This window comes from Talpa europaea (assembly GCF_964194135.1).
Source record: "Talpa europaea genome assembly, chromosome: 2".
In the NCBI taxonomy this organism is placed as follows: Eukaryota; Metazoa; Chordata; class Mammalia; order Eulipotyphla; family Talpidae; genus Talpa; species Talpa europaea.
In genome coordinates, this window is record NC_140068.1 from 77,621,669 (window position 1) to 77,647,566 (window position 25,898).

At 38.2% G+C, this 25,898-nt stretch overlaps 1 protein-coding gene across 10 annotated transcripts in view; it reads left to right on the forward strand.

The window, feature by feature from the left end:
* Positions 1 to 25,898, forward strand: part of DST (dystonin) — a gene marked incomplete at both ends in the record, with an annotated part of 433,522 nt that overhangs the window by 364,208 nt on the left and 43,416 nt on the right. For all 10 annotated transcript variants that reach the window (XM_084229023.1, XM_084229019.1, XM_084229024.1 and 7 more), the window contains 8 exons: positions 907 to 1,148; positions 2,092 to 2,298; positions 8,452 to 8,571; positions 8,742 to 8,849; positions 18,205 to 18,423; positions 22,067 to 22,270; positions 23,471 to 23,702; positions 24,551 to 24,777. In XM_084229023.1, the coding sequence (XP_084085149.1) occupies positions 907 to 1,148; positions 2,092 to 2,298; positions 8,452 to 8,571; positions 8,742 to 8,849; positions 18,205 to 18,423; positions 22,067 to 22,270; positions 23,471 to 23,702; positions 24,551 to 24,777 (1,559 nt within the window). The remainder of the gene's footprint in view (positions 1 to 906; positions 1,149 to 2,091; positions 2,299 to 8,451; positions 8,572 to 8,741; positions 8,850 to 18,204; positions 18,424 to 22,066; positions 22,271 to 23,470; positions 23,703 to 24,550; positions 24,778 to 25,898) is intronic.

Genomic DNA, 25,898 nt, shown 5'->3' on the forward strand with positions numbered 1-25,898 from the left:
ATCTTTTAATTTACAGATAGATTGTGATTGCGTTTCGTGACACATACTTTGGCTCTTTCCATGTCTCCATGCTTAAACTCACTATATAGGATGTAGATATAAACTAACTTGTTTTAATAATTTCCTTGGCTGTAGATTTATGTTTCACAGTTTAGTATATGTGTGTGGTGGGAGTAATTATGAGTTGGAGGAATTCAATATAGTATCTGGAGCCTTGAACTAGAATTCTAAAGCCCATGATATGATTTCTCTGATCCAAAGTTGAGACAAGTGAGGACATACTGGTATAGTACAGATGAGTTTGATAGTTCTAAAAAATGTCAAAACAAAATATGTATGTGTACATATAAATTTGTTAATAAAATATATGTGAAATGTGTGTACATGTGTATGTGTGTGCACACATGCACATACATGTGCTAGTCAGGCACTGTTACAAACATTTTGCAAATATAAATTCATTGAGTTTTTGTCCCAACCTTATGATTTAGTATCTATTCTTATTCCCTGTAATGATGACTCACAAAGGGCAAAGAGAGGTTGAGTGTCTTATATAGGTAAGAAGCCACAAAGTAAGTATTTGAATGCAGGAAGTTCTTAACTCCTATGCTTGAAAACTGAAAGCACCCTCCAGATAGATGCAGAGTGATGTTTTCCACATAACTGAAGGGTCTGTAGCCCTTTCCAGTTTTCATATTTGCATTTTCAGCACCGTTCAGATTTTCCAGAATCTTGGGAAATATTAAAATTCAGATAAGGGCTTCTCTAGGGTCAGATCGTCTTTAGAAAAAAAGTTTCCTTTTTTTTAATCCCACAGAAAATATCATCATTGTACAATAAGGTCTGAAGAAACCCTCTACCTTTTATTTCCCTTCTGTGAGATGTAACATGCCTTTGAAATTTTAGGTGATGAAGTTTTAATAATTCAAGATAAATTGGAAGCCATTAAAGCAAGGTACAAAGACATTACTAAATTGAGCACGGATGTAGCCAAGACTCTGGAGCAGGCACTGCAGCTCGCACGGCGGCTACACTCCACACATGAAGAGCTCTGCACCTGGCTGGACAAAGTGGAGGTGGAATTACTTTCATATGAAACTCAGGTTCTGAAGGGAGAAGCGGCAAGCCAAGCTCAAGTGAGACAAAAAGTAAGCTTTGATTTATACATTTTGGATCAGTTTGTTATCTTTTGAGGAGTCTTATTCACAGAGGAATGACGTACTTGTCTCATGTCATTACTAATATGCTGAAGGATGCCTTGGTGGGAAGGGACCCTATGAAAATTGGCAGCAGAACAACTGTTTAAACATTTAGAAATCCAGAAATGAGAACACTGTATTATAAGTATATTGTAATGTGTTTCCAGAGACTTAGGGTTGTGAGTACAGTTTATTACACAAGAGACAGAATGATGAATACCTGGGGGATGAGGAGGGTAGGAAAATGGTCATTGTTTCAGAGATGTATGTTATTTGATTAGAATAACTGTATTAGATGCATAGCATGTGGTGGTTTTATTTATTATATTGCAAAAATACTACTCTACCATGTGAAACATTCTTTTTTTCAGATAGCAGCCTTTGTTTTTATCAACCCTGAGGCATAATCATATGTGAGTGAGAGGGAGTTGGAGAGGTCAGGCTCCCTGACCATACAGTGCTTCAACTAGAATGATTTAAAGCCAGTATGTCCTCATTTTGAGGGTCACTTAATTCTGGCTTGGATTCTTCCTTTTTATTTCGTTTTTCTGTTAGCCAATTATGTAGAGGTTACCAGAAGGCAAAGACTAATACATGTTAACTTGGTTTTGTTTCCCAAATTTTATACATTTATGTTAAATATCAAAGATAAAATCTTGCCTTGTTGACAAATGACTAAGTTTTCCTTTGGAACTTCTCAGGAAACACTTTCTCTTTTTGCAAAATAGCTTTAAATAATAAAGGTCTGTAAAGCTTAATTGAAACTGAGGGGCCAAAACACCCCATTATTTGCCTGCAAAGGACTTTAACCCCAAGGACAATTAAAGGAAAAGTTCAGACTCTTTGGTATTACCCACAGATTTGCATGTTTTTTTTAAAATTATGTTTTCAGGAATTAAAAAAGGAAACTAAAAACAGCAAAGCCTTATTGGACTCCCTCAATGAAGTGAGCAATGCTTTACTGGAACTGGTACCGTGGAGGGCAAGGGAAGGACTTGAAAAAATGGTGGCTGAGGACAATGAGCGCTACCACTTAGTGAGCAACACCATCACTCAGAAGGTGGAGGAGATCGATGCTGCCATTCTGAGGTCACAGCAGGTAGGGACAAGTGGTGTGTTGTCTAAGCAATAAATTTTCTCCAATTGTTCCCGGAGCTCTTACCTGAACAAAGATTTCTGTTAATAGTGTTTCCAATCATTTGTTATGCTTCACAAATGAAAGGAGGATTTTGAAAAGAATTTGACTGGGTTACTTTGACATCTGAGTGCCAGGGCAGGGCTGATCAGTACATTGTTAACCGCCATCTGCCTCATTGTTCCCCTGACTTAGCCTTAGCAAATCAGCCTTGGGGAAGATCAGCCCCGCTTTACAAATAAAATGTTTTTTTGTCTACATTTATGCACTTTGCTAATGTTAATTTTATGTCTTTATGCCTCAGTCCAACTTTTATCTGAGTAATCATTTTGAGTTTTATAAGTCAGCATTAATTGTGCATTTACGTGAAGACATGGTAAAGAGACGTTTCCTCTCTAAAAGGAAAGCAGTTGTGTTGGTAATGCAGAGTTTTGTTTTTTTAAGGTGACTAAGGGGGGAAAATGATAGTTTCTAACCTCTCTATAACTCACAGTGTTTATAATTTTATAGAGTTTTATAGGCACCCTATCTTTAACCATACCTCCTCTTAGAAAACTGTGAGCAACTTGTAGGAGTCTAGATACAGATGTTTATAATACATGTTTTGATTAACTTTTATTGAAGTCTTTGAGTACATTAAATCATTAGATTCTTTCAGCAAACTTTATGTGATGGGGTTAAGTATGGCATTGCAGTATACTTTAGAGCAAAGCTTGGGAAAGTATATTACTAAGTTTTTACAAGCCAAAGCAAGAAACACAAATCAAGCAGATTGTGTGGGAGCATCCAAAATTAATTTTCTAAAGTTGCCATAAAAGTGTAACTTACATAGTTATAAAACATAATGCTATACTCCTCATTTTAGTGCTATGGTGAGAATCACAAAAGCTGATGAAACACATTGATAGCAAAAGGCCTGCTTAAGAAATTTTTGTCAGGGGGAGTGCACTCATGCCTGAGGAGTGTATTTGCATGGCTCTGATTTCAAAGTTTGCACAAATTTGTATGCTCATTATAGGAAAATGAGTATGTTTGTGAAGTTAATTCCAACTATTTGAAAATACTGATTTTTTTCATTTTTTATATATTTTTACATCATTTTTCATTTTTGCACAATATATGCATTTTTTAAAAGATTTATTTATTTATTTATACAAGCACGGGGTACAGTCAGAAGTGCGGGAGGGTGAGAGAATTCACCAGAGCCAGAGTGGGGAGCAGAGCAGGCAGAAGGACCGAAGTACACTGCTGAGGGGAGCATCGGGCGGCAGGAGGTCTGTGTGCCATGTGGGACCCTCCTCCGGTGACTGGGGAGCAGCCGGGGATCAAACTGGCGCTGCAGAGGCTTCAGGCAGCTTCTCAACCCAGCGCTCAACCGTTGCGCCACCAGGGAGGCCCACAATGTATGCATTTTCATCTTGATTATAGTCCCTATACAATTCCCACCACCCCTTGTTTTGATCCTACTTCCTCCTACCCCCATCCTACCTCCCCACCCCCATAGTGTGTCTCTCTGGTTTATAGTTGCTTGTTGATTTTGATTTTTACTTTATTATAATTAGTCTTTTTCCTGGTCCAAAGCCAGAAAGAAAAAGGAAAATACCGAATTTTTCTACCAAAATTTATTTGAACATTTTAGCATTGTCACTGAAGACTTCTTTCAATAACAAGACAAGTGTTCTGTTTCCTTAGAAGTAAGATTTTCTTGAGAAGTTGACTATGGTTGGTTAGTTCGATGATAGGTTTTAGTCCCCTTAGTTCTCCTGCTACCATATTACCCATGAACCAATGCCATATTCTCTTGTGTCCTTCCCTCACCAGTTTTGACCCCCTCCTTCCCTGTCCCTTGCTGTATGCCTCAGATCTATGGTCAGCTTGCTAATTTTGTCTTTTTCTTGACCTTTTGTTTGGTTTCTCTATATTCCACATATAAGTGAAATCATCTAATATTTGTCATTTTTCTTCTGACTTATTTTGACTAGCATAATCCCTTCAGGCTTCATCCATATTGCCACAAATGGCATGAGTTTATCTTTTTTGTTTGCTGAATTGTGCCCCATTATGTATATATATCACATATTCTTGATCCGTTCATCTGTTTTTGGACATTTAGGTTGTTTCCATATCTCAGCTATTGTAAATAATGCTGCAATGAACATAGGAGTTCAGGTTTCCTTTTGAATCTGTGTTTTTATGTGTTGGGGGTAGATTTCTAGGAGTGGAGTCACTGGATCATATGGTAGATCCATTTGTGGTGTTCTGAGGAACCTCCACACAGCTTTCCATAGTGGCTGGATAATTTTGCATTACCACCGACAGTGTAAGAGGGTTCCTTTATCTCCACATCCTCTCCATATTTGTTGTTATCATCCTTTGCCTCTTAAAAAGTAAAATGTACTGTTAACAAAAGTTGCTAAATTGTATGATTTTCACTGGGTTTGGGAATTCCAGGCTCTTTTCAGCAGTTCTAATTGCTTGACATTTTAAAACAGGCCTAATAACCCAATATAAAGGCACCTAAGTGATTTGAGGACTATTAAAATAAACAACTCATTGGATCATTAGGAATCAACCTTGGAGGAAAATAATTGGCCTGCTTATTTCTTTCAAAAAACTTGAAGGAAACCTCCCCCATGGAAGTGAGATTTGCTTAGACCCTCCAGGTGTTGGGGTGGGAAAATACGGGCTGTGTTATGAATAATGCTAAGCAAAATGGAAGGAAATGCTAATCAAAAGAAAGTGATAAGATCCACAGCCAGGGGAAGGGAGTAAAAGGATGTCCTGGAGGTTAAGGTTCAGTTATCCCTCTTACTGTCTTAAACTTGAGTTCTCACTCAAGAAAAACCTAAATAAGTATGAAAGCGATTTGTCAGAGATTGGAGAAATGTTGAAATATTGACTACATATTGACTACGATGGCATTTGAGTCCATTTATGTTGAAATTGCATGAATATTTTGAGTTCACGAAACCTGAACTGCATACATGCACAGGTGACTTAACATGGCAAGTAAGAGTGGTCTTTGAAGTCAGATCAACGTTTGAATCTCATGTGCAACATTGACTAAGTGGACAATCTCTGTTAAGTTAATTAACTCCTCTCCTCTATAGTTTTCTCATTATCCATGTTAATTGCTGTCAGGATTAAAGGAGATGATATGTTAAGCATTTTGAATGGTCTGTGCAGTAGAAAGCTGAACCATTACAGTTTGTGTTTTTCAGGAATATTTGGAGACAGATGTTTAAAATGTCTTTCACTAAGTTGTAGGAAATTTCTGAAATGCTAATTTAACTGTGTATTAGGAGTTACAGTAGCTACATTTAATGCTTAGGTTCCACTGATGATACTTAAAATAGTTCCTAGAATGTAGTTATTACTGAGATTACCTACAACTTGAAGGTAATACATCAAAATCAATTAAAGTCAATGTTTGCTACCTGAATAAGTGGTAAAGAAATTTATCAAAATTTGGTCTAGTGATCTTACCTTCCATGTTGCTCACATGTAAAATATGCAGTTTTTATAGTCAATTAGAAACATACACATTATTAATTCACTAGGATGCATCATAGACATAAAATGCCTTGATATATATCTAGGTTACTTCATGTCGACCCTATGGCTGTTCTATTTGTTGTTAAACAATAAATATTTGCTTATTTAATAAAAAAGTTTCTTAAAAGGGACAGAGGAAATTTCTCCTTGAAGTCTTGTTTTCCTTTAGCAGAGCAAATGTTTGCCTTGGTTAAAGAAATAGTGTTTGTTTCAGTTTTTCATTTTGGCAGCTTGGATGGTATCATCACACAGTTTTTCACTGGATACTTACTTTAAGGGAGGGAGACTCAGTATTAAACTAATACTAACAGTTATTGCCTAAGTTTCTTTATTAGGACTGTCATATAAATGCTAAAAATAGCATGAACACAAACAAGATGGATGGTGTATCACTTTATTTTTTTAGGACCAGTAGAAGAAAAATAATGAATGTTAAATTTTATTAAGATATTTCATAGCATTTGTACTCCAGTAGAAAGGAATGTTTTACTTGTTTTTGTACAGAGTCACGTAATCAGGTTTTACTCTAGTTCAAATTTTGCAGCTTCATTGTATATGACTTAAAAGCTAATATTCCAGGCATGGAAGATTCTTCCACTTGTTTTTTATGAAACATTTTCCACATTTGAAGCAGTTGGATTGGCTTATGAAATGGGTTTTTTTTAATCATTTTTCATATTTATTAGTAATTGGCATAGGTAAATTACATTTGAAATGAAATACTATTATAAAAATAATTAAACCAGATTAAGATAGAATTTTTCAAGTGGTTTATCGAAATTCCTTCTGGAATCTACATTGTTCTAATTTGTTACAATAGCAGAAAAATTAATAGATCAGTGAGCAAAACCTTTATTAATGCCATCACACACAAACCATGAGCCTTATGGATACATTTTTTGAATAATGATGTATAATGTTATGGGAAATGTAGGAAAAATCATTCTGCTTGACTACATGAATGTACATATAGTCATTTTGAAAGTACTGCCTTGTATGGGAGCTCTGATGATAAAGCTCTGATTTTCTGTCTAGAACAGTGTTAGCATGTCTTTGAGCCTCTGAAAGCTGTGACAGGAGAGCCCCGCCCAAGCACTTTACCAGTCTCAAGCAGCCTGACTTTGTATCATTTTTTGGTAGATGTTGGTTTATACTCAAAATTTGTTCCAGTAGCATTTCTAGGGACTGTTGGGTAAAGGTCTGTTAAGCCCTGTCTTCCCTTTCAAATCCTCATGTAATTGAGTTTTAAAAGGTAAATCTAAGATTTTTATTTTTGCCCCTATTACATTTCTGATTTTCCCAGATCTTTTATATGAGGACAGGAAAAATCCAACTACTGCCATCTTTGCATGAGTCTGTATAATGTTCCATAGTGTTTCAAAATGTTAATTATTTTCCAATTTAATTTCTTATCGCCATCTTCTTAATCTACCTTCATCTGGATTTCCAGGTTCTCTGAAAAAAATGACAAGTTCCGTCAATGTAGCACTTGTTGAACACTGACAGAATCCATCTCCATTAAGTCTTCCATCTAAGGCCATATTGGTTACCATTTATCATTGGTGCTTGTGGTGTCACTTGTCTACTTTGCACATTTGATAGCTGCTGCAATACCTTATCTGATGCAAGGTCTTGAAAATGTTCAACCTCTTTGATTCAGTAGCCAACTTTTAGGAATCCACCCTAAGGAACTAATTAGAGATACCAACAGAGATTTACATAAAAGATATTCATTATAGGGTTGTTTATATAATAGCAAAGAAATGCAGGAGAACCTAACCAAAAATACTCAGGTATGCTAGAATATAGTGATGGCATTTGAATATCTCACTTAAAAGAATGTGATATAGGAAATGTTCATAATAAATGAAAACAGTAGCTCCAGGTTTTAATTTTCTTCGTGTATTTTCCTTTATGTTATGAATTTCTACCATATTCATGAATTTTGTTATGATCCAAAAAAGAAAATCCCTTAAAAAATTTAAGAATGCTCTAGAAAATAATTTCAGCAAGCATTAAATTAGATGTTAAAAATTATACATGAGACATTTTGGAGAATACTCTGCATACATAGAGATATATTTTACACACATTTATATGTGTGCGTGCATGTGTGTGTGTGTGTGTATAATAAATGAGAACATTTCATTCTTTTTGTGCAGAATTGTGACTCAGATTGCTAACTGCACATGGGTTAAAATCACAGATGAAATGACTGAAAGATGGCATCCAGCTATTGACTTTTATAGCTGTTCAACTCATTTATAACACCTAACAAATTCTTACAACTACCAGAAAAGAAGGCAACAATGTCAGATGTTCTGAAGTCACTAATACAGCATAACAGATTCAACATGTTTCAAGATTTTGTGTTTACTCTATAGAAAACACTACTTTCTTTGTAACTTCAGTCATTGTCATAAATTATTTCAGGATACCATGAAGAGATAAGCTCATATTTTCCAGTTATGTAATAAGATATTTTAAAAAAAAATGTAGATAGGTATTTTTCTGGCACCAGTTACAGGAATTTGCTAACCTAATAATTTATCTTTTGTTTAGTTTGACCAAGCAGCTGATGCTGAGTTATCCTGGATTACAGAAACAGAAAAGAAATTGATGTCTCTGGGTGACATCAGGCTTGAGCAAGACCAGACCTCTGCTCAGCTTCAGGTTCAGAAGGTGAAGAATACATTTCCATTTGCATCTAAATTATTTGCTAGTGTGCTGCAAGTCTAGAAAATGTGCTTGCATGATTTATTTTGTAATTTGGTATTTTTAGCTTCTTTGCCTAAATGTTTATATTTTGGTCTCTTTTTTTTTTTTTAAATCTTTGTATTGGTAAATCACAGACATTCACCATGGAGATTTTGAGACACAAGGATATTATTGATGAACTTGTGAAATCTGGACATAAAATCATGACCACATGCAGTGAAGAGGAAAAGCAATCCATGAAGGTATTATCTTATCAACATGAATGGTAGTGAGATTCTTGAATTAATAGTATGCACTGAGCTTTCAGTCCTAGAAAAGTAATTTTCCTTTATCCAAGGCTGCCATTTTAACAGTTAAATCATTAGTCTTAAATAAGAATTTTTCAAGTTCACAGAACAGCAATGAAAGGAATATTCCATTCCATCCTAATGGCACCCTTTCTTAATAGACATAAAAACTTAAGATTTGAGACTTCCAATAACTGGCACTCATAAAGCATCCAGTTAAGGTTAGCTATATATTATTGCCAGTGTTATCAGTAAATATTGCTATTGTAAATGCCAGCTCTTATTTATATGTTTCAGGAACATTGGGATCTCTTGACCTGAAACAGAACCAAAACGTAGTTCTATCTAGTGCTGAAATCCATTCTGTATAAAATTACAGTAAGCTGTTGATACATAGGGAAAGAATGAGTTGAATACTTTAGGAAACCTCTTAGCTTTAGTGATCTTTTAGGGTGATGAAAACCAGTAACAAGTAAAAAATGTTTAGTTCAATTCATATTCAGACATCTGAGCAGACTAAAGAAATGAATTTGTATTAAACCTTTTGGTAGGAAAATATCTCACAGCAAAAAGTTTTATTAAATGTCTATGCAAAGATCACATTCTTTTTATAAGATCACATTTTAAAGGCTATGCATTGCTTTTAAGGTATAACTTTTTTTTTTTTTTTTAATTTTTTTTCTTTTATTTATTTATTTTTTTTTAATTAATAAATTTTATTTTTATATTCCCCATACAATTGCAATCCCCCCATTCTGACCCCAATCCCTCCCCTCCCGCCCCCCACCCCCCAAAAAGTGTCTCTGGTTCATAGTTTTTGTTGATTTTGATTTTTACTTTCTTACAGTTATTCATTTTCCTGGTCCCTTATTTAAGTTTTCTAGATTCCTGCTATGAGTGAGACCATCCGGTATTTTTCTTTTTCTTTTTGGCTTATTTCACTGAGCATGATCCCTTCCAGCGTCATCCATGTTGCTGCAAATTGCATGTGTTTATCTTTTTTGAATGCTGAGTAATATTCCATGGTATATATGTACCACATCTTCTTGATCCAGTCATCTATTTTTGGGCATTTGGGCTGTTTCCAAAGCTTAGCTATTGTAAACAGTGCTGCTATAAACATAGGGGTGCAGGTGTTCTTTGGAATTGATGTTTCTGTGTTCTTTGGGTAAATACCTAGGAGTGGAATTGCTGGATCCTGTGGAAGCTCTATGTTTAGTAGGTCCAGAAATCTCCACACAGCTCTCCATAGTGGTTGGACCAGTTTGCACTCCCACCAACAGTGCAGGAGAGTTCCTTTTTCTCCACAACCTCGCCAACATTTGTTGTTGCTAGTTTTTTTAATATGTGCCATTCTCACTGGTGTAAGATGGTATCTCATGGTAGTTTTGATTTGCATTTCCCTGATTGCAAGTGATGTTGAACATTTTTTCATATGCCTGTTGGCCATTCGCATTTCCTCTTCAGAGAAGTTTCTTTTTAGTTCCTCTGTCCATTTTTTGACTGGATTATTTTCTTTGTTGTTGTTGAGTCTCATCAGCTCTTTGCAGATTTTTGTGATCAGTCCTTTATCATTAGTGTTGTGTGCAAAAATGTTCTCCCAGTTGGTGGGGTTTCTCTTTGTTTTTGTTATTGTCTCTTTTGCTGTGCAGAAGCTCTTTAATTTGATGTAGTCCCAACTGTTGATCTTTGCCTTCACTATCACTGCTTTGGGTGATGTGTCTGTAAAGATGTCTTTGATATGCAAATCACGTAGTGTTTCGCCTATATTTCCTTCTATGTATTTTATGGTTTCAGGTCTTATGTCTAGTTCTTTAATCCATTTTGAGTTGATTTTTGTATATGGTGTGAGGTAGTGGTCAAGCTTCATTCTTTTGCATGTAGCGACCCAGTTTTCCCAGCACCATTTATTGAACAAACTTTCTTTGCTCCAATGCATATTCTTTGCTCCTTTGTCAAAGATTAGTTGACCATAAATCTGTGGGTTTATTTCTGGATTTTCTATTCGATTCCATTGGTCTGTATGTCTGTTCTTGTTCCAATACCATGCAGTTTTGATGATTATGGCTTTGTAGTAGAGTTTGAAGTCTGGGAGTGTGATGCCTCCATTCCCTTCTTTTTTTTTCAGGAGAGCTTTGGCTATTCGGGGTTTTTTGTGATTCCATATGAATTTCATCAATAATTGTTCTATTTCTTTGAAGAATAACATTGAAATTTTGATTGGAATAGCATTGAATCTGTATATTGCTTTTGGTAGGATAGCCATTTTAATGATGTTTATTCTCCCAATCCATGAGCAGGGGATGTCTTTCCATTTCTTTGTGTCTTCTTCTATTTCTTTTAACAGTGTTTTATAGTTTTCTTTGTATAGGTCCTTTACCTCTTTTGTTAGATTTATTCCCAAATATTTGATTTTTTTTGTTTCAATAATAAAAGGGATGGTTTTTTTGATTTCTTCTTCTTCAGATTTATTGTTTGTATATAGGAAGGCTACTGACTTTTGCGTGTTGATTTTGTATCCTGCCACTTTACTGAACTGATTGATGAGTTGAATTAGTTTTTCTGTGGAGTTTTTGGGGTTCTCTATGTATATTATCATATCATCTGCAAAGAGTGATATTTTGACTTCTTCTTTTCCTATTTGTATTCCTTGGATGTCTTTCTCTTGTCTTATTGCTCTGGCTAGGACTTCCAGTATTATATTGAAAAGCAGTGGTGAAAGTGGACATCCTTGTCTTGTTCCAGATCTTAATGGAATTGCTTTCAGCTTTTCACCATTGAGAATGATACTGGCTGTTGGCTTGTCATATATGGCCTTTATGATGTTGAGGTACGTTCCTTGTATCCCAAGAATTTCAAGGGCTTTTATCATGAATGGGTGTTGCACTTTGTCGAAAGCTTTCTCAGCATCTATTGATATTATCATATGGTTTTTATATTTCTTTTTGTTGATGTGTTGGATAACGTTGATTGATTTTCGGATGTTAAACCATCCTTGTGTCCCTGGAATGAATCCTACTTGGTCGTGGTGAATTACCTTATGGATACACTGTTGGATTCTGATAGCTAAAATTTTATTGAGGATTTTTGCATCAGTGTTCATTAGGGAGATTGGCCTATAGTTTTCTTTTTTTGTGTTGTCCTTGTTCGGTTTTGGTATTAGTGTAATGTTGGCTTCATAGAACGTGTTAGGTATTATACCTTCCTTCTCAATTTTTTGGAAGAGTTTGTGAAGGATAGGTACCAATTCGTCTCTGAATGTTTGGTAGAATTCATTTGTAAATCCATCAGGTCCTGGGCTTTTGTTTTTGGGGAGGTTTTTGATTACCATTTCAATTTCGCTAATTGTAATTGGTCTGTTTAGGTGTTCTATTTCTTCTTTATCTAGCTTTGGGTGATTGTAGAGTTGTAAGAATTTGTCCATCTCCTCTAGATTGTTAAACTTGTTTCCATATAACTGTTCATAGTAGTTATTAATAATTCTTTTGATTTCTGCTGTGTCCGTTGTGATTTCTCCTCTTTCATTTATTATCCTATTTATTTGTGCTTTCTCCCTTTTTGCCCTTGTGAGCCTGGCAAGGGGTTTATCTATTTTATTTATTTTTTCGAAGAACCAGCTCTTGGTTTCATTGATCTTTTGGATTGTTTTTTTAGTTTCGATTTCATTTATTTCTGCTTTGGTTTTTATTATTTCTTTTCTTCTACTGGTTTTGGGGCTTTTTTGTTGTTCTTTTTCTAGATCTTTGAGTTTCGAGATTAGGTTGTTTCTTTGAGTTCTTTCTTGTTTCTTGATGTGAGCATCTATTGCTATATATTTTCCTCTTATTACTGCTTTTGCTGCATCCCATACATTTAGGAAATTTGTGTCCTCCTTGTCATTCAATTCAAAGAATTTTTTAATTTCTTCTTTTATCTCCTCGTTAGTCCAGTGGACTTCCAGTAGTGTGGGTTTCAATCTCCACGAGGTAGGAGAATACCTTGCCTTCTCTTTATGGTTTATTTCTAGTTTGATGCCTTCATGGTCAGAAAAGATGGTTGGTATGATTTCAATCTTGGTGTATCTGTTGATGTTTGTCTTGTGCCCCAGTATATGATCGATCCTAGAGAATGATCCGTGTGCGCTTGAGAAAAATGTATACTCAGATTTTTTTGGGTTTAGTGTTCTATATATGTCTGTTAAGCCTAAGCACTCTAGATCCTTATTTAGAGCTTTAGTGTCTTTATTTATTTTTTGTCTTGTTGATCTATCCATTGTTGATAGTGGTGTGTTGAAGTCTCCCACTACGTATGTGTTTTCTCTGATGTCTGTTTTCAGAGATGCCAATAGTTGTCTGATATATTTTGGTGCTCCTTCATTTGGTGAATATATGTTAATGAGTGTTATTTTTTCTTGAAGTATTATCCCCTTGATCATAATGTAATGACCACTGGGGTCTCTTTTTATCTTTTTAAGTTTGAAATCTGTTTTATCTGATATGAGTATAGCTGTTCCTGCCTTCTTTTTTGGTCCATTTGCTTGTAGAATTGTTTTCCATCCTTTAACTTTGAGTCTATTTTTATCTTTTGCAGCTAAATGTGTTTCCTGGAGACAGCAAAAGGTTGGGTTTTGTTTCTTAATCCAGCCTGCAACTCTGTGTCTTTTTATTGGAGAGTTTAGTCCATTTACATTTAGAGTTAGTATTGATATGTTAGCATCTGTATTTGCCATTGTGTTTGTCTTTCCTTTGATTTTATTTATTTATTCTTTTAATAACTTTCTTTGGCCTTCTTTTGTTGTTATTCGTCCCTCTGAGGTTCTGGCTTTAGGACTCCTTGTAGTATTTTTTGGAGTGGGGGTTTAGTCGCAATGAAATTCCGGAGTTTCTGTTTGTCTGGGAAGGTCCATATTCTTTCTTCAAAGAGGAAGGAGAGCTTTGCGGGATAGAGTATTCTTGGTTGGCATCTGTTTTCTTGGAGTCTGTTGACTATGTCCCTCCACTCTCTCCTTGCCCGTAGTGTTTCTTCAGAGAAGTCTGATGTCAGTCTGATCGGTTTCCCTTTGAATGTTATCTGTTTCTTCCCTCTTGTTAGTTTCATTATTTTTTCTTTGTCTTGGATTCTTGGGAGCTTTACTATTATGTGTCTTGCTGTATTTTTCCTTTTGTCATGGAAGTTTGGTGTTCTTCTTGCTTCTTGTATATCAATTTTCAGATCCTTCTTAGCGTTTGGGAAGTTCTCTTCAATTATATCCATGAATATTTTCTCTGTTCCTACATCTCTCTCCTCTCCTTCTGGGATTCCTATAACTCTTATATTTCCTTTCCTCATGGAGTCAGATAGTTCCCGAAGTCTTTCTTCGGTCTTTTTCCTTCGTACTTCTCCTTCTTTTTCTGTTTTTGTTCTTTTTATTTCTGTGTCTTCAAGAGTACTTATTCGTTCTTCCATTTCATCTATTCTGCTTTCACTGCTTTTCCCAGAGTTCTTTAGCGTCTCCATTAATTCTTTGATCTCCTGCATTTCTTTTACTTCCCTCTTTAGGGACTCAATTTCATTCTTCTGGTCATTAATTATTTTCCCCTTATCATTGTTTTCCTTTATGACTTCTGTCAGTTTTTTAATCACAGCAATTTTAAATTCTCTATCTGGAAGGCTCAGAAGTTCTTCCAAGTTACTGTCGTTGCAATCTGGTAGATGGTTTTCTTTTTGTGGTGTGCTATTTTGCTGAGGAGTTGCTGGGTTGCATGTTGTTTTTCTACTCCCTACTGCCTGTTTTCTAATTTGCCGTATTCCTTGTGACACTGTGTTGCTGGTACTGGCCGGCATCTTGGGCGACCTTCCCAGCTCACCACTGGCTCCTCTGGGGAACTTCTGCTGGGTTCACAAGTCTCCAGCAAAGACAGGTCCCTGCTCTGTCTCCTCGGTGAGCCTTCTGCTGGGTTCACACAGTCTCCAGCAAGAAGGGTCCCTGCTGCAAAATGCCAGTGCCGGGGACGCGCTCCCCTGCACGCCCGGTCTGCCCCAGCGGTGGGTGCTGCTCCCCTCTGGGCTGGAACTGCAGGCTAGAAGGTGCCCGGTGTGGGCAAGCCTCCCAGCTTAACCTCTGTCTCCTCGGTGAGCCTTCTGCTGGGTTCACACAGTCTCCAGCAAGAAGGGTCCCTGCTGCAAAATGCTGGTGCCGGCGACACGCTCCCCTGCACTCCCGGTCTGCCCCAGCGGTGGGTGCTGCTCCCCTCTGGGCTGGAACTGCAGGCTAGAAGGCGCCCAGCATGGGCAAGCCTCCCAGCTTACCTCTGTCTCCTCGGTGAGCCTTTTGCTGGTTCACACAGTCTCCAGCAAGAAAGGTCCTGCTGCAAAATGGCGATGCAGGAACGAGCTCCCCTGCACGCCCGGTCTGCCCCAGCGGTGGGTGCTGCTCCCCTCTGGGCTGGAACTGCAGGCTAGAAGGTGCCCGGTGTGGGCAAGCCTCCCAGCTTAACCTCTGTCTCCTCGGTGAGCCTTCTGCTGGGTTCACACAGTCTCCAGCAAGAAGGGTCCCTGCTGCAAAATGCTGGTGCCGGCGACACGCTCCCCTGCACTCCCGGTCTGCCCCAGCGGTGGGTGCTGCTCCCCTCTGGGCTGGAACTGCAGGCTAGAAGGCGCCCAGCATGGGCAAGCCTCCCAGCTTACCTCTGTCTCCTCGGTGAGCCTTTTGCTGGTTCACACAGTCTCCAGCAAGAAAGGTCCTGCTGCAAAATGGCGATGCAGGAACGAGCTCCCCTGCACGCCCGGTCTGCCCCAGCGGTGGGTGCTGCTCCCCTTTGGGCTGGAACTGCAGGCTAGAAGGTGCCCGGTGTGGGCAAGCCTCCCAGCTTAACCTCTGTCTCCTCGGTGAGCCTTCTGTTGGGTTCACACAGTCTCCAGCAAGAAGGGTCCCTGCTGCAAAATGCCGGTGCCGGCGACGCGCTCCCCTGCACGCCCGGTCTGCCCCAGCGGTGGGTGCTGCTCCCCTCTGGGCTGGAACTGCAGGCTAGAAGGCGCCCAGCATGGGCAAGCCTCCCAGCTTACCTCTGTCTCCTCGGTGAGCCTTCTGCTGGTTCACACAGTCTCCAGCAAGAAAGGTCCTGCTGCAAAATGGCGATGCGGGAACGAGCTCCCCTGCACGCCCGGTCTGCCCCAGCGGTGGGTGCTGCTCCCCTCTGGGCTGGAACTGCAGGCTAGAAGGCGCCCAGCATGGGCAAGCCTCCCAGCTTACCTCTGTCTCCTTGGTGAGCCTTCTGCTGGTTCACACAGTCTCCAGCAAGAAAGGTCCTGCTGCAAAATGGCGATGCGGGAACGAGCTCCCCTGCACGCCCGGTCTGCCCCAGCGGTGGGTGCTGCTCCCCTCTGGGCTGGAACTGCAGGCTAGAAGGTGCCCGGTGTGGGCAAGCCTCCCAGCTTAACCTCTGTCTCCTCGGTGAGCCTTCTGCTGGGTTCACTCAGTCTCCAGCAAGAAGGGTCCCTGCTGCAAAATGCCGGTGCCGGCGACACGCTCCCCTGCACTCCCGGTCTGCCCCAGTGGTGGGTGCTGCTCCCCTCTGGGCTGGAACTGCAGGCTAGAAGGCGCCCAGCATGGGCAAGCCTCCCAGCTTACCTCTGTCTCCTCGGTGAGCCTTTTGCTGGTTCACACAGTCTCCAGCAAGAAAGGTCCTGCTGCAAAATGGCGATGCAGGAACGAGCTCCCCTGCACGCCCGGTCTGCCCCAGCGGTGGGTGCTGCTCCCCTCTGGGCTGGAACTGCAGGCTAGAAGGTGCCCGGTGTGGGCAAGCCTCCCAGCTTAACCTCTGTCTCCTCGGTGAGCCTTCTGTTGGGTTCACACAGTCTCCAGCAAGAAGGGTCCCTGCTGCAAAATGCCGGTGCCGGCGACGCGCTCCCCTGCACGCCCGGTCTGCCCCAGCGGTGGGTGCTGCTCCCCTCTGGGCTGGAACTGCAGGCTAGAAGGCGCCCAGCATGGGCAAGCCTCCCAGCTTACCTCTGTCTCCTCGGTGAGCCTTCTGCTGGTTCACACAGTCTCCAGCAAGAAAGGTCCTGCTGCAAAATGGCGATGCGGGAACGAGCTCCCCTGCACGCCCGGTCTGCCCCAGCGGTGGGTGCTGCTCCCCTCTGGGCTGGAACTGCAGGCTAGAAGGCGCCCAGCATGGGCAAGCCTCCCAGCTTACCTCTGTCTCCTCGGTGAGCCTTCTGCTGGTTCACACAGTCTCCAGCAAGAAAGGTCCTGCTGCAAAATGGCGATGCAGGAACGAGCTCCCCTGCACGCCCGGTCTGCCCCAGCGGTGGGTGCTGCTCCCCTCTGGGCTGGAACTGCAGGCTAGAAGGTGCCCGGTGTGGGCAAGCCTCCCAGCTTAACCTCTGTCTCCTCGGTGAGCCTTCTGCTGGGTTCACACAGTCTCCAGCAAGAAGGGTCCCTGCTGCAAAATGCCGGTGCCGGCGACGCGCTCCCCTGCACCAAATTATTTTAAGGTATAACTTTTTGCAGAGATTCTGACATGAAAAGTACAGATCAAGTAAAATAATTTCTGGGTCATTCTATGGTTTAGATTACTATTGTGCTTTATCTTTTGCTATTAATTTGTAATATAAATTTATGCCAATATCTCGATCACTATGACCATTCCATAAAATCAGTGTCTATCATAACCTTCTTTGATTCTAACATATGTAATTAATTTTCTAACTAGCAGTTTCTGTTAAAATTTCATTTTCACAAGGTAATCCTTGTTTTTTCCTCTAGTAAGTAACATAAATGTTGCTAACCTTCTATGAGACTTTTCTTTTTAACATAGAGGACATTATTTGAGTGACTGGAGAATTTTGCTTATTATGTGTTTGTTTATATTTTCTGTTTTGCCACCTAATATTGTTTTTTTTTAAGAAGTTTACCATTAAACTCCATGATTTTTGATAACTGAATTAAAAATTCCATTGTATATCATAATTTATATATGTTGTACTTTCTAATTGTTGTACTTTGAAGGTGTATCCACATTTTGCTATGTTTTTCCATCTGTATGAAAAATTTATTTGTTGAAAGAGTACTTTACAGTAGAATATTATTCAGTCTGAAAAAGGAAAGGTAATCCTGTCATATACAACAACATCAGTGAACTAGAGGACTTAAATATAAACTTCTATCCATTCAAGCAATTAAAATCTAAAAGCTTTAATTTATTGATTTATTAATTTTATATACATTTTTGAGTGCCTACTTAGCAATGGGTATATATCACTGCATAAACCATTCTGGAGAATGTGTTCTCCTTGACTTGCCTGACCACCATAAAAACCAGTTAAACCATGTCATCATCTTATTTTCTAGAATAAACTGGACAAAGTTTTGAAGAACTATGATAACATCTGCCAGACAAACTCAGAGAGGTACCTACAGTTAGAAAGGGCACAGTCCCTGGTTAACCAATTCTGGGAAACATATGAAGAACTTTGGCCATGGCTTACAGAAACACAAAGAATTATCTCTCAGCTTCCTGCCCCAGCCCTTGAATATGAAACTCTAAGACAACAACAGGAAGAACATCGGGTAAGCCTAGGGTAAAGGAGAATGTTATATTTCCATTAAAAGAAATTTGTGATTTTTATGGTGTTTTAAAATGTGATTAGATACCTTCCTTACACGATTAGGACATTTCAGTAATACTGTGTTATGGTCTGCAAAATTTGTTTATCTCATAATTTGTTTCCTCAAGTGAGTTTACTTTATTTGTTAACAGTTATTTATCTGTTAATCAGATTTAAAGATTGAAGACTTTGTAGGAAGAGTCATACTGTGTATGTCAATTGTGTCAGAACTTTTATGAAATAGTGTGGCCATAGTATGAACAATTTAGGTACAAAAACAAAATTCACATTTTAAAATATTAGAGAAATATGTTTTTAAAGTAATTTTAATTTATATTTGTTGACTAGGTTTTAATTTGTAGTGCTTAGAGTCATCTTGAATGAAAGTGAAGAGTGGAAATATATCAAAGCAGTATTGTGTGTACAAGGCCACTGAAGTTGGAGAAAATGTGCAATGTAATTAATATGTGAAAATACCAATAGCGATTGTGAAAACTAACCATGAGAAAGAAACATGTTGATGTATAAAGTCAAATTGCTTCCATTTTTTCCCTGCCTTCTGTGTGTGGAACTCTTTAAGTTCTCTGCTCCTTTAAGTATACATGAGTTAACTGGAATTTATATCTGCAAATATAAACATATGTAAAATAACATTATAAAGCAATCCTTCATTTCAGCAGTCACTTGAATGTTAATATAACTTAAAATTTTGGAAGGGTTTGAGTGAGAGAGGTTTAAGACTGTCAGGAAAAAATGGGAATTCTTGCTATTTATGGAACCTAGTCCCTTTTCCAGATCAGTACAAGATGTACTCTTGATATTGTCCTCTGTGTGTGTGTGTGTGTGTGTGTGTGTGTGCGCGCGTGCACGTGCGCGCGCATCACACACATGTGAGAAAAGTTTAACTCTGGGTATATTGCATCATTGTTTGAAGTATGTGACATCCTTATTAATCTTGTTTGTTTACTTTTTTAATGCAATGGCATTGAAGAATATCTCTAACTGAAGTATTTGTTTAGAAGAGAATGTTGAGAGAACACTATGTATTGCAAAATGGAAATTTTTTGGAGTTCTGTCTAAATCATTCAACAAGACTTATAAACTGAATTGAACTGAATTTTGAACTGAATTTTAGTCTAAAGGTTTATCCTGGAAATCCTGATGCCTACCCACTGAATGACTTTTAATATGCATTGTTCTATGGTTTTCTTCTACTGTGAAGTGATTTGAGTAGTTATGTCTGTAAGAAGTAGTTATGTCTGTAAGAAGAATGGAAAGGGATCATTATTGAACAAAAAATTTCAGTAATTTTCTTTTTTATGCATAATCTTTCAATTCTCAAAATAAATTCATGATTTATGTATAAAGGGTACCATAATCAAATCTCATAACTTATATTGTTCAGACAATCTGCAGCTTTCTAGAACAGCATTTTTCTGCAGCCCAACATTTTCTTGAGCTATTTTGGGGAATATTTTCAAGTTTAATCTAGCCAGTAATGAAAAATGACCCGAGAGCTATGTTACCAAGTAGTAGATATCTTGGCGTCATAAGTATCTCCAACATGAGGAGTCTTATGACCATATGTTGCCAAGAATAATTTGGTATATAAAAGGCAAAAGACCTTTCTTAAGAGGCCCTTTTTCCACATACACCCTTCCCTCCCCATCCCCGCCCCCACCAAGTAGGCATCTAGTATGCTTTCTCTTGTCTGTCATGGAACAGTCAAAAAAAAAAAGGCTTATCTTACTGCTTCACAAGCTGAGGTATCTCTTGGTGGTGTAATACAGATGTGATCTTTCTAGATTCTAAGCAACTCCAGAAATCTCAGCAGAAATCTCACTTAAGAGTATCTTGATCATAGGGTAAGCTTGTTTTATAAACATGCTTTATGGAATATGGAAACCATAACTTGAATAACATGTTTCTTTTCATGAGATTGTTTATGAAGTAATATTACTATTACTACCTCCATTTTGTAAAGCAGCAAGAAGGTATGACTTAATAATATGAAAAAAATAAGACAATCTCAGTCCAGACCACCTTGGAGTTAGATTGAAGACATGACCCTTCCACATTCATATGGGCAGTATGTTCAATTAGAACCCCTTTTTAAAAAGTTGAATTTATGCTTATTTAGCTCTTTTGCAGATGAATGCTGAGTCTACCTTCAGAAAACTTTTCAAAACCAGTGCATTACCTTGGGGATTGTTTATGATATAACATACCAGTGTCCTCACTATTTTTCAAAATAATTCACATGACTGATTTTGGTTGTCCCTTTCAATAAAAATCTAGCTATGTGGCCATCCTGATATTTTTTTCTTGATGAGTGATACAAAAATATTTGCAGGAGAAGATTGGTAGCTTTTCATTAGATTGTTTTTCCTGAATATGATTTCTTTCAGAGAAGTTTTAGTTAGGGACTGAACAACAAACAATTTGAAAATCTATCCCCTAGTTAGGGCAAGGAAATCCTCTTTAAGGAGCCTGATCAATAATATGGTCCAAATGGAAAGCTCCTCAACCTCTTGGATCTCCTGATTAAATTGGAGGCTGACTTTAAAGAACCCTTTAGACAAAGGTGGAACTTTCCCTGGGAGTGGTTTTGGATTTGGCCCTTGAAAAACTGCACAATGTCTTAGCTCCATGGAATGTTGATATTCCAGTTTTATTCATCTTCCTATAAGGAATGGGGCTCCACGTGGATTCTACACAGTCACTAGCATAAATATCATTGTCTCATGGTTAGATGATGATATGCAAAATATTCATGTCACATCTTTTTGCATAAATACAAGCAATGTCAGACTATATATTTGATTAATTATGCTTGCAGCCTTTACCATTTTAAAATAAAAATAGATTTATTTTTATGTATATATCATACATATATATGCACATGAAATAGATTCACACATACATATATAATGTGATATATGTACACATTTTATTTTGGTTTACATATATAATTACAATGCCTTGTCATTTATAGCCCCTAACTTACCTTTATCTGTAGAATTTGCCCTGTTAGTATTATCTCTAACTTTCTAACCCTTCCTCCCTCTCTGCCTCCCTCTCTGCCTCCCTCCCATCTTCTCTCCCTGTCTCCCTCCCTCCCTCCCTTGATGACTCCCTCCCCACCTATCTCCCTCCCTCCTGCCCTTCCTACCTACCATGAGTGTGCAGAAAGGGACACCAAGAGTTATGGCTTGGTCTCTATAGGATGGTCTCTGTAGGACATGTTGAGTCCAGAATGCTTTTATGTAATATGATCCTGGCCTGCTACTCCTGCCAAAATGTGATGCTCTTGGTATAAAACATGTAATGAACTATCAATATAATAGAATTCTTTATGTCATTGAACTGGCGTTTTTGTATGTACCCTTAGAGGGACTTACACATGACCAAACTGTTGTTTAATCTTTGTGTCAGGGGCATCTCTTCCTGCCAAAGAGTGGTATGTGCCATCATGTGTTAAATGCCTTGTGATGGGAATGGTGTTTGTTTGGGATTGCTTGCCAGCTGGATCCATTGGGGATGTAGACAGCTGTAATATGGAGGTGTGACTGTGAGATACTGAGAAGCTGTTTGGTTTGTTATAGCAACTGCGAGAGTTGATAGCTGAACACAAGCCTCATATAGATAAGATGAACAAAACTGGGCCGCAGTTACTGGAATTAAGCCCAGGGGAAGGCTTTTCTATCCAAGAGAAATATGTGGCAGCTGACACCCTTTACAGTCAAATTAAAGAAGATGTCAAAAAACGAGCTGTGGCACTGGATGAAGCCATTTCTCAGTCTACTCAGGTAATTGTTTACACTGGAAATATGATTGGGTTCTTCCAAACAGTAGACTATGGCAAGACATTTTCCTGGATCTCCTCATTAAATTTCAACTAAAATTATTTTATTATTTTACAATAACTCTGAGTATTGATGTCTTTGGCTGATGATGATATTTGCTTGTGTTAGAGACAATAAAAAATAATTCTCAGTGACTTAAGAAAAAGACAAGTGTTCATCATTGTCCAAATATTTAAATGCTATCCTGAGTAGAATGTAGTATTTTGGAGAGAAAAAGGAAGGTGTGGTTATCACTATTAATAATATACTCCCAGGAAGGCAATCAGAAGGAAGACTGTGAATGATAGAATGAATAAGAAGTAAAAAAATGTAAACTTGAAAATTAATCTTTTCCTTCTTAAAAAGTATATTTTTGCAAGAAGTGGACTTGAAATTAATCATAATTTTTTCATTTTTAAGGTTTGTTTTTAAAATCATTAGATATACCTATTGGCATGAGCATGGTTCATTCTCTGTAATCCCAGGTAGTTATTACTTTAGTATTTAGGATTATGTAGATTATGTAGATTTTTTTTTTTGTGTGTGTGTGTGGGACCCTCGCCGGAGGCCAGGGCCGGGAAACACACCAGCACTGCAGAGGCTGCGGGCAGCCCCGCAGCCCAGCACTCAACCACTGCACCACCAGGGAGGCCCCTCTATTTAATTTTTTAACATTTCTCAGTACAGAAAATCCGTAACTTTTGCCATGTAATCCCGTTAATAAAAGCTGCCCATGAATTTCATGATTTCATAATAATATAGCATTTTTAGGATACTAAAATAATCAGTAAAAGTGAACAAAACAATTTGTTTTGCTAGAAAACAGCCAACTTATTTAAAATTAATTTTTAAAATTTGAATTTTAACTAGATAAAGCAATAAGATGCTGTTGTCATATAGTTATGTATTGACATATACCATCTCTTAATGAATACACTCAATTATTTGGAAGAAACAGTCTGGTCTGGATAAGTAATAAGAGACAGATTGGTATGTCTAAGATACAGTTTTAGGAATGTTTCATACACAACCTGGATGTAACTCTTTTGATGGATATTATGACAAAGAGACTAAGAATTAGTCCCTTTTTAAAATTCATTTAAAAATTCATGTTTGGTATCACAGATCTTTTCCCCATACATGACCCCTCTGTTTTACCACTAGTTCCATGACAAGATAGACCAGATCCTTGAGAGTCTGGAACGCATTGTGGAGCGACTAAGGCAGCCACCTTCCATCTCTGCTGAGGTGGAGAAGATCAAGGAGCAAATCAGTGAAAACAAGAATGTGTCGGTAGACATGGAGAAGCTACAGCCATTGTATGAAACTCTTAAACAGAGAGGAGAGGAAATGATTGCTCGATCTGGGGGCACTGACAAAGATATATCTGCCAAAGGTAATAAGTTCAGAATAAGAAAGCAATTGAATTTTACTTTCAGAACAACTCCAAGTGTTAGTGCTGTTTAGTGACCGTTCAGTTATGTAGAAAAATTCCAGAGTTCAGAAAACGTATTGCAATTGTGATTTAATTGAGGGGCTGTGTATATAAATCTATCATTAATGTCTTCCTGTGTTTTTGAAATAAACCAGTTAAACACAAAGTGTGCCATTTTACAAAAAGCATGTATTAAAGCATAGTACTAATAAGACCAGGCCTAGAGATTTTTTTTCTCATTACCAACTCTACTACCTCCATAATGGGAGCTATGTCCCATCCCGCAGAAATGGCATCCATTATCACTGAATGGATGGGAGATAGGAGCCAGCCACCTGAAAGATAGGAGCTCAGGGTCAAATGAAAAGCATGTGATAGATTAGTGGAAATTCATGAGAAGGACTCTAGAAACAAGTCCAAAATACATGTAATAAATTGTTGTATTCCTGGACTGAATAAATATCTTTATTCTTGGTTTGGATAATCACATGGTTACTTCACTTTCTTTGGAATTAAGGCCAGTCTTGGTGAGCATGAAACCTAGTGAACTTAATCTACTTGTGATTGAGCATACACTTTTGTCCGCAAGAGCTTTGGTCCAGGAGGAACAGGACTCCTGCAGATGGTGCATTTGTGTAGAATAGGCCACCGGTCGGGGCGACACACACTAGACTGGAGTCAACCAAAATATGATCCAGTTTTAGATACATAGAACATTGAATCACTGTTTCTGTATAAACTAAGTCTTTTTGTCTTATTACTTAACTGGGCCTAACATACTACCTTTTTGATACATTTGTGCACTATAGCTGTTCAGGATAAACTTGATCAAATGGTTTTCATTTGGGAAAACATACACACACTGGTGGAAGAAAGGGAAGCCAAACTATTGGATGTAATGGAATTAGCAGAGAAGTTCTGGTGTGATCACATGTCATTGGTAGTTACTACTAAAGACACTCAAGATTTCATCCGTGATCTGGAAGATCCTGGAATTGACCCCTCAGTAGTGAAACAACAGCAAGAGGCAGCAGAAGTAAGTAGAAAATCTCTTTTGAAGTTAAAAAATAAGTTGTATAATTATAATGAAACCAGAATGTCTTTGATAAACATTCAGAATTACTCTATTAAAATTTATATTTAGGTCTGAAAGTGGAATGCAGGGGGATGTAGTAAGAGATATTGTATGCCCACATTTCACTTAGTTCATTTTTTAAAAGATTCTTTCCATCTCTACTGCATCTGCCTTATGTCAGGGCCCTCCTCCCATGCCCCTCTCTCTTTCTTTCTCTGGCTCCTAAAGTAATCCAAAGTGATACTTCTACTTGCAGAATCTCTTTGGCATCCTTCAAACCTTGCCATCACTTGTCTCTCTGGTTCTGCTCTAATTGTATTGCTGCTGAACCACCCTAAGGGCATCCACTGCCTGTTACATGCAGTCCAAACTCCATAGAACAGAGTATCTAGCCTAGCCCATGATTCCAAAGCCATTTTTTCCCTCTACTGATCCTTTGCCTTCTCTTTTAGTAATTAAAAAGTGGTCTTCCTCTAAATTTTCTCTATTCTTCCAAGCATCTGTGTGTTTACCCATTTTATTTCCTCACCCTGGATGTTTTCCCTGCTACTTTTCTGGCACATCATACTCAATCTTTAAGGTTCAGTTGGATTGTTAACCTCCATGTAGAATCTTATATACTTAACAGAGTTAGTCTCTGTGTGTTCTCATAATACTTTCCTCATGCAGGCGACTAGATGCATAGCTTGGCTTATCATTGGTTGTACCTCTGTCTTTAAATGGACTTAGAACTCATTCATTGAAATAACCATGACTATTTTGTGTGTGTGTGTGTGTGTGTGTTGTCCCCAAAACCTAGTTAGGAGCTTGATTTATGCTTGTCAAATGTTTCTTGAATTAGTAAAACATATTTAACTCAAGAAGATAATAGCAAAGGTAAAATATTGGATTTTGTCATAGTATTCTGTAGTTCAAAAGTCCTAAGCTAATGCTATAAAATGTAAATCCAGAGCAACATCATGCTAACTCAATAAGTGAATATTAATTGTGTCAAGTCTTTAAACTCATATTTTACTTATGTCTATTTTAAGTGTATATTGCCAAACTAGTTGGTTTGAAAAACAAAATGTCTTTCTGTGCTT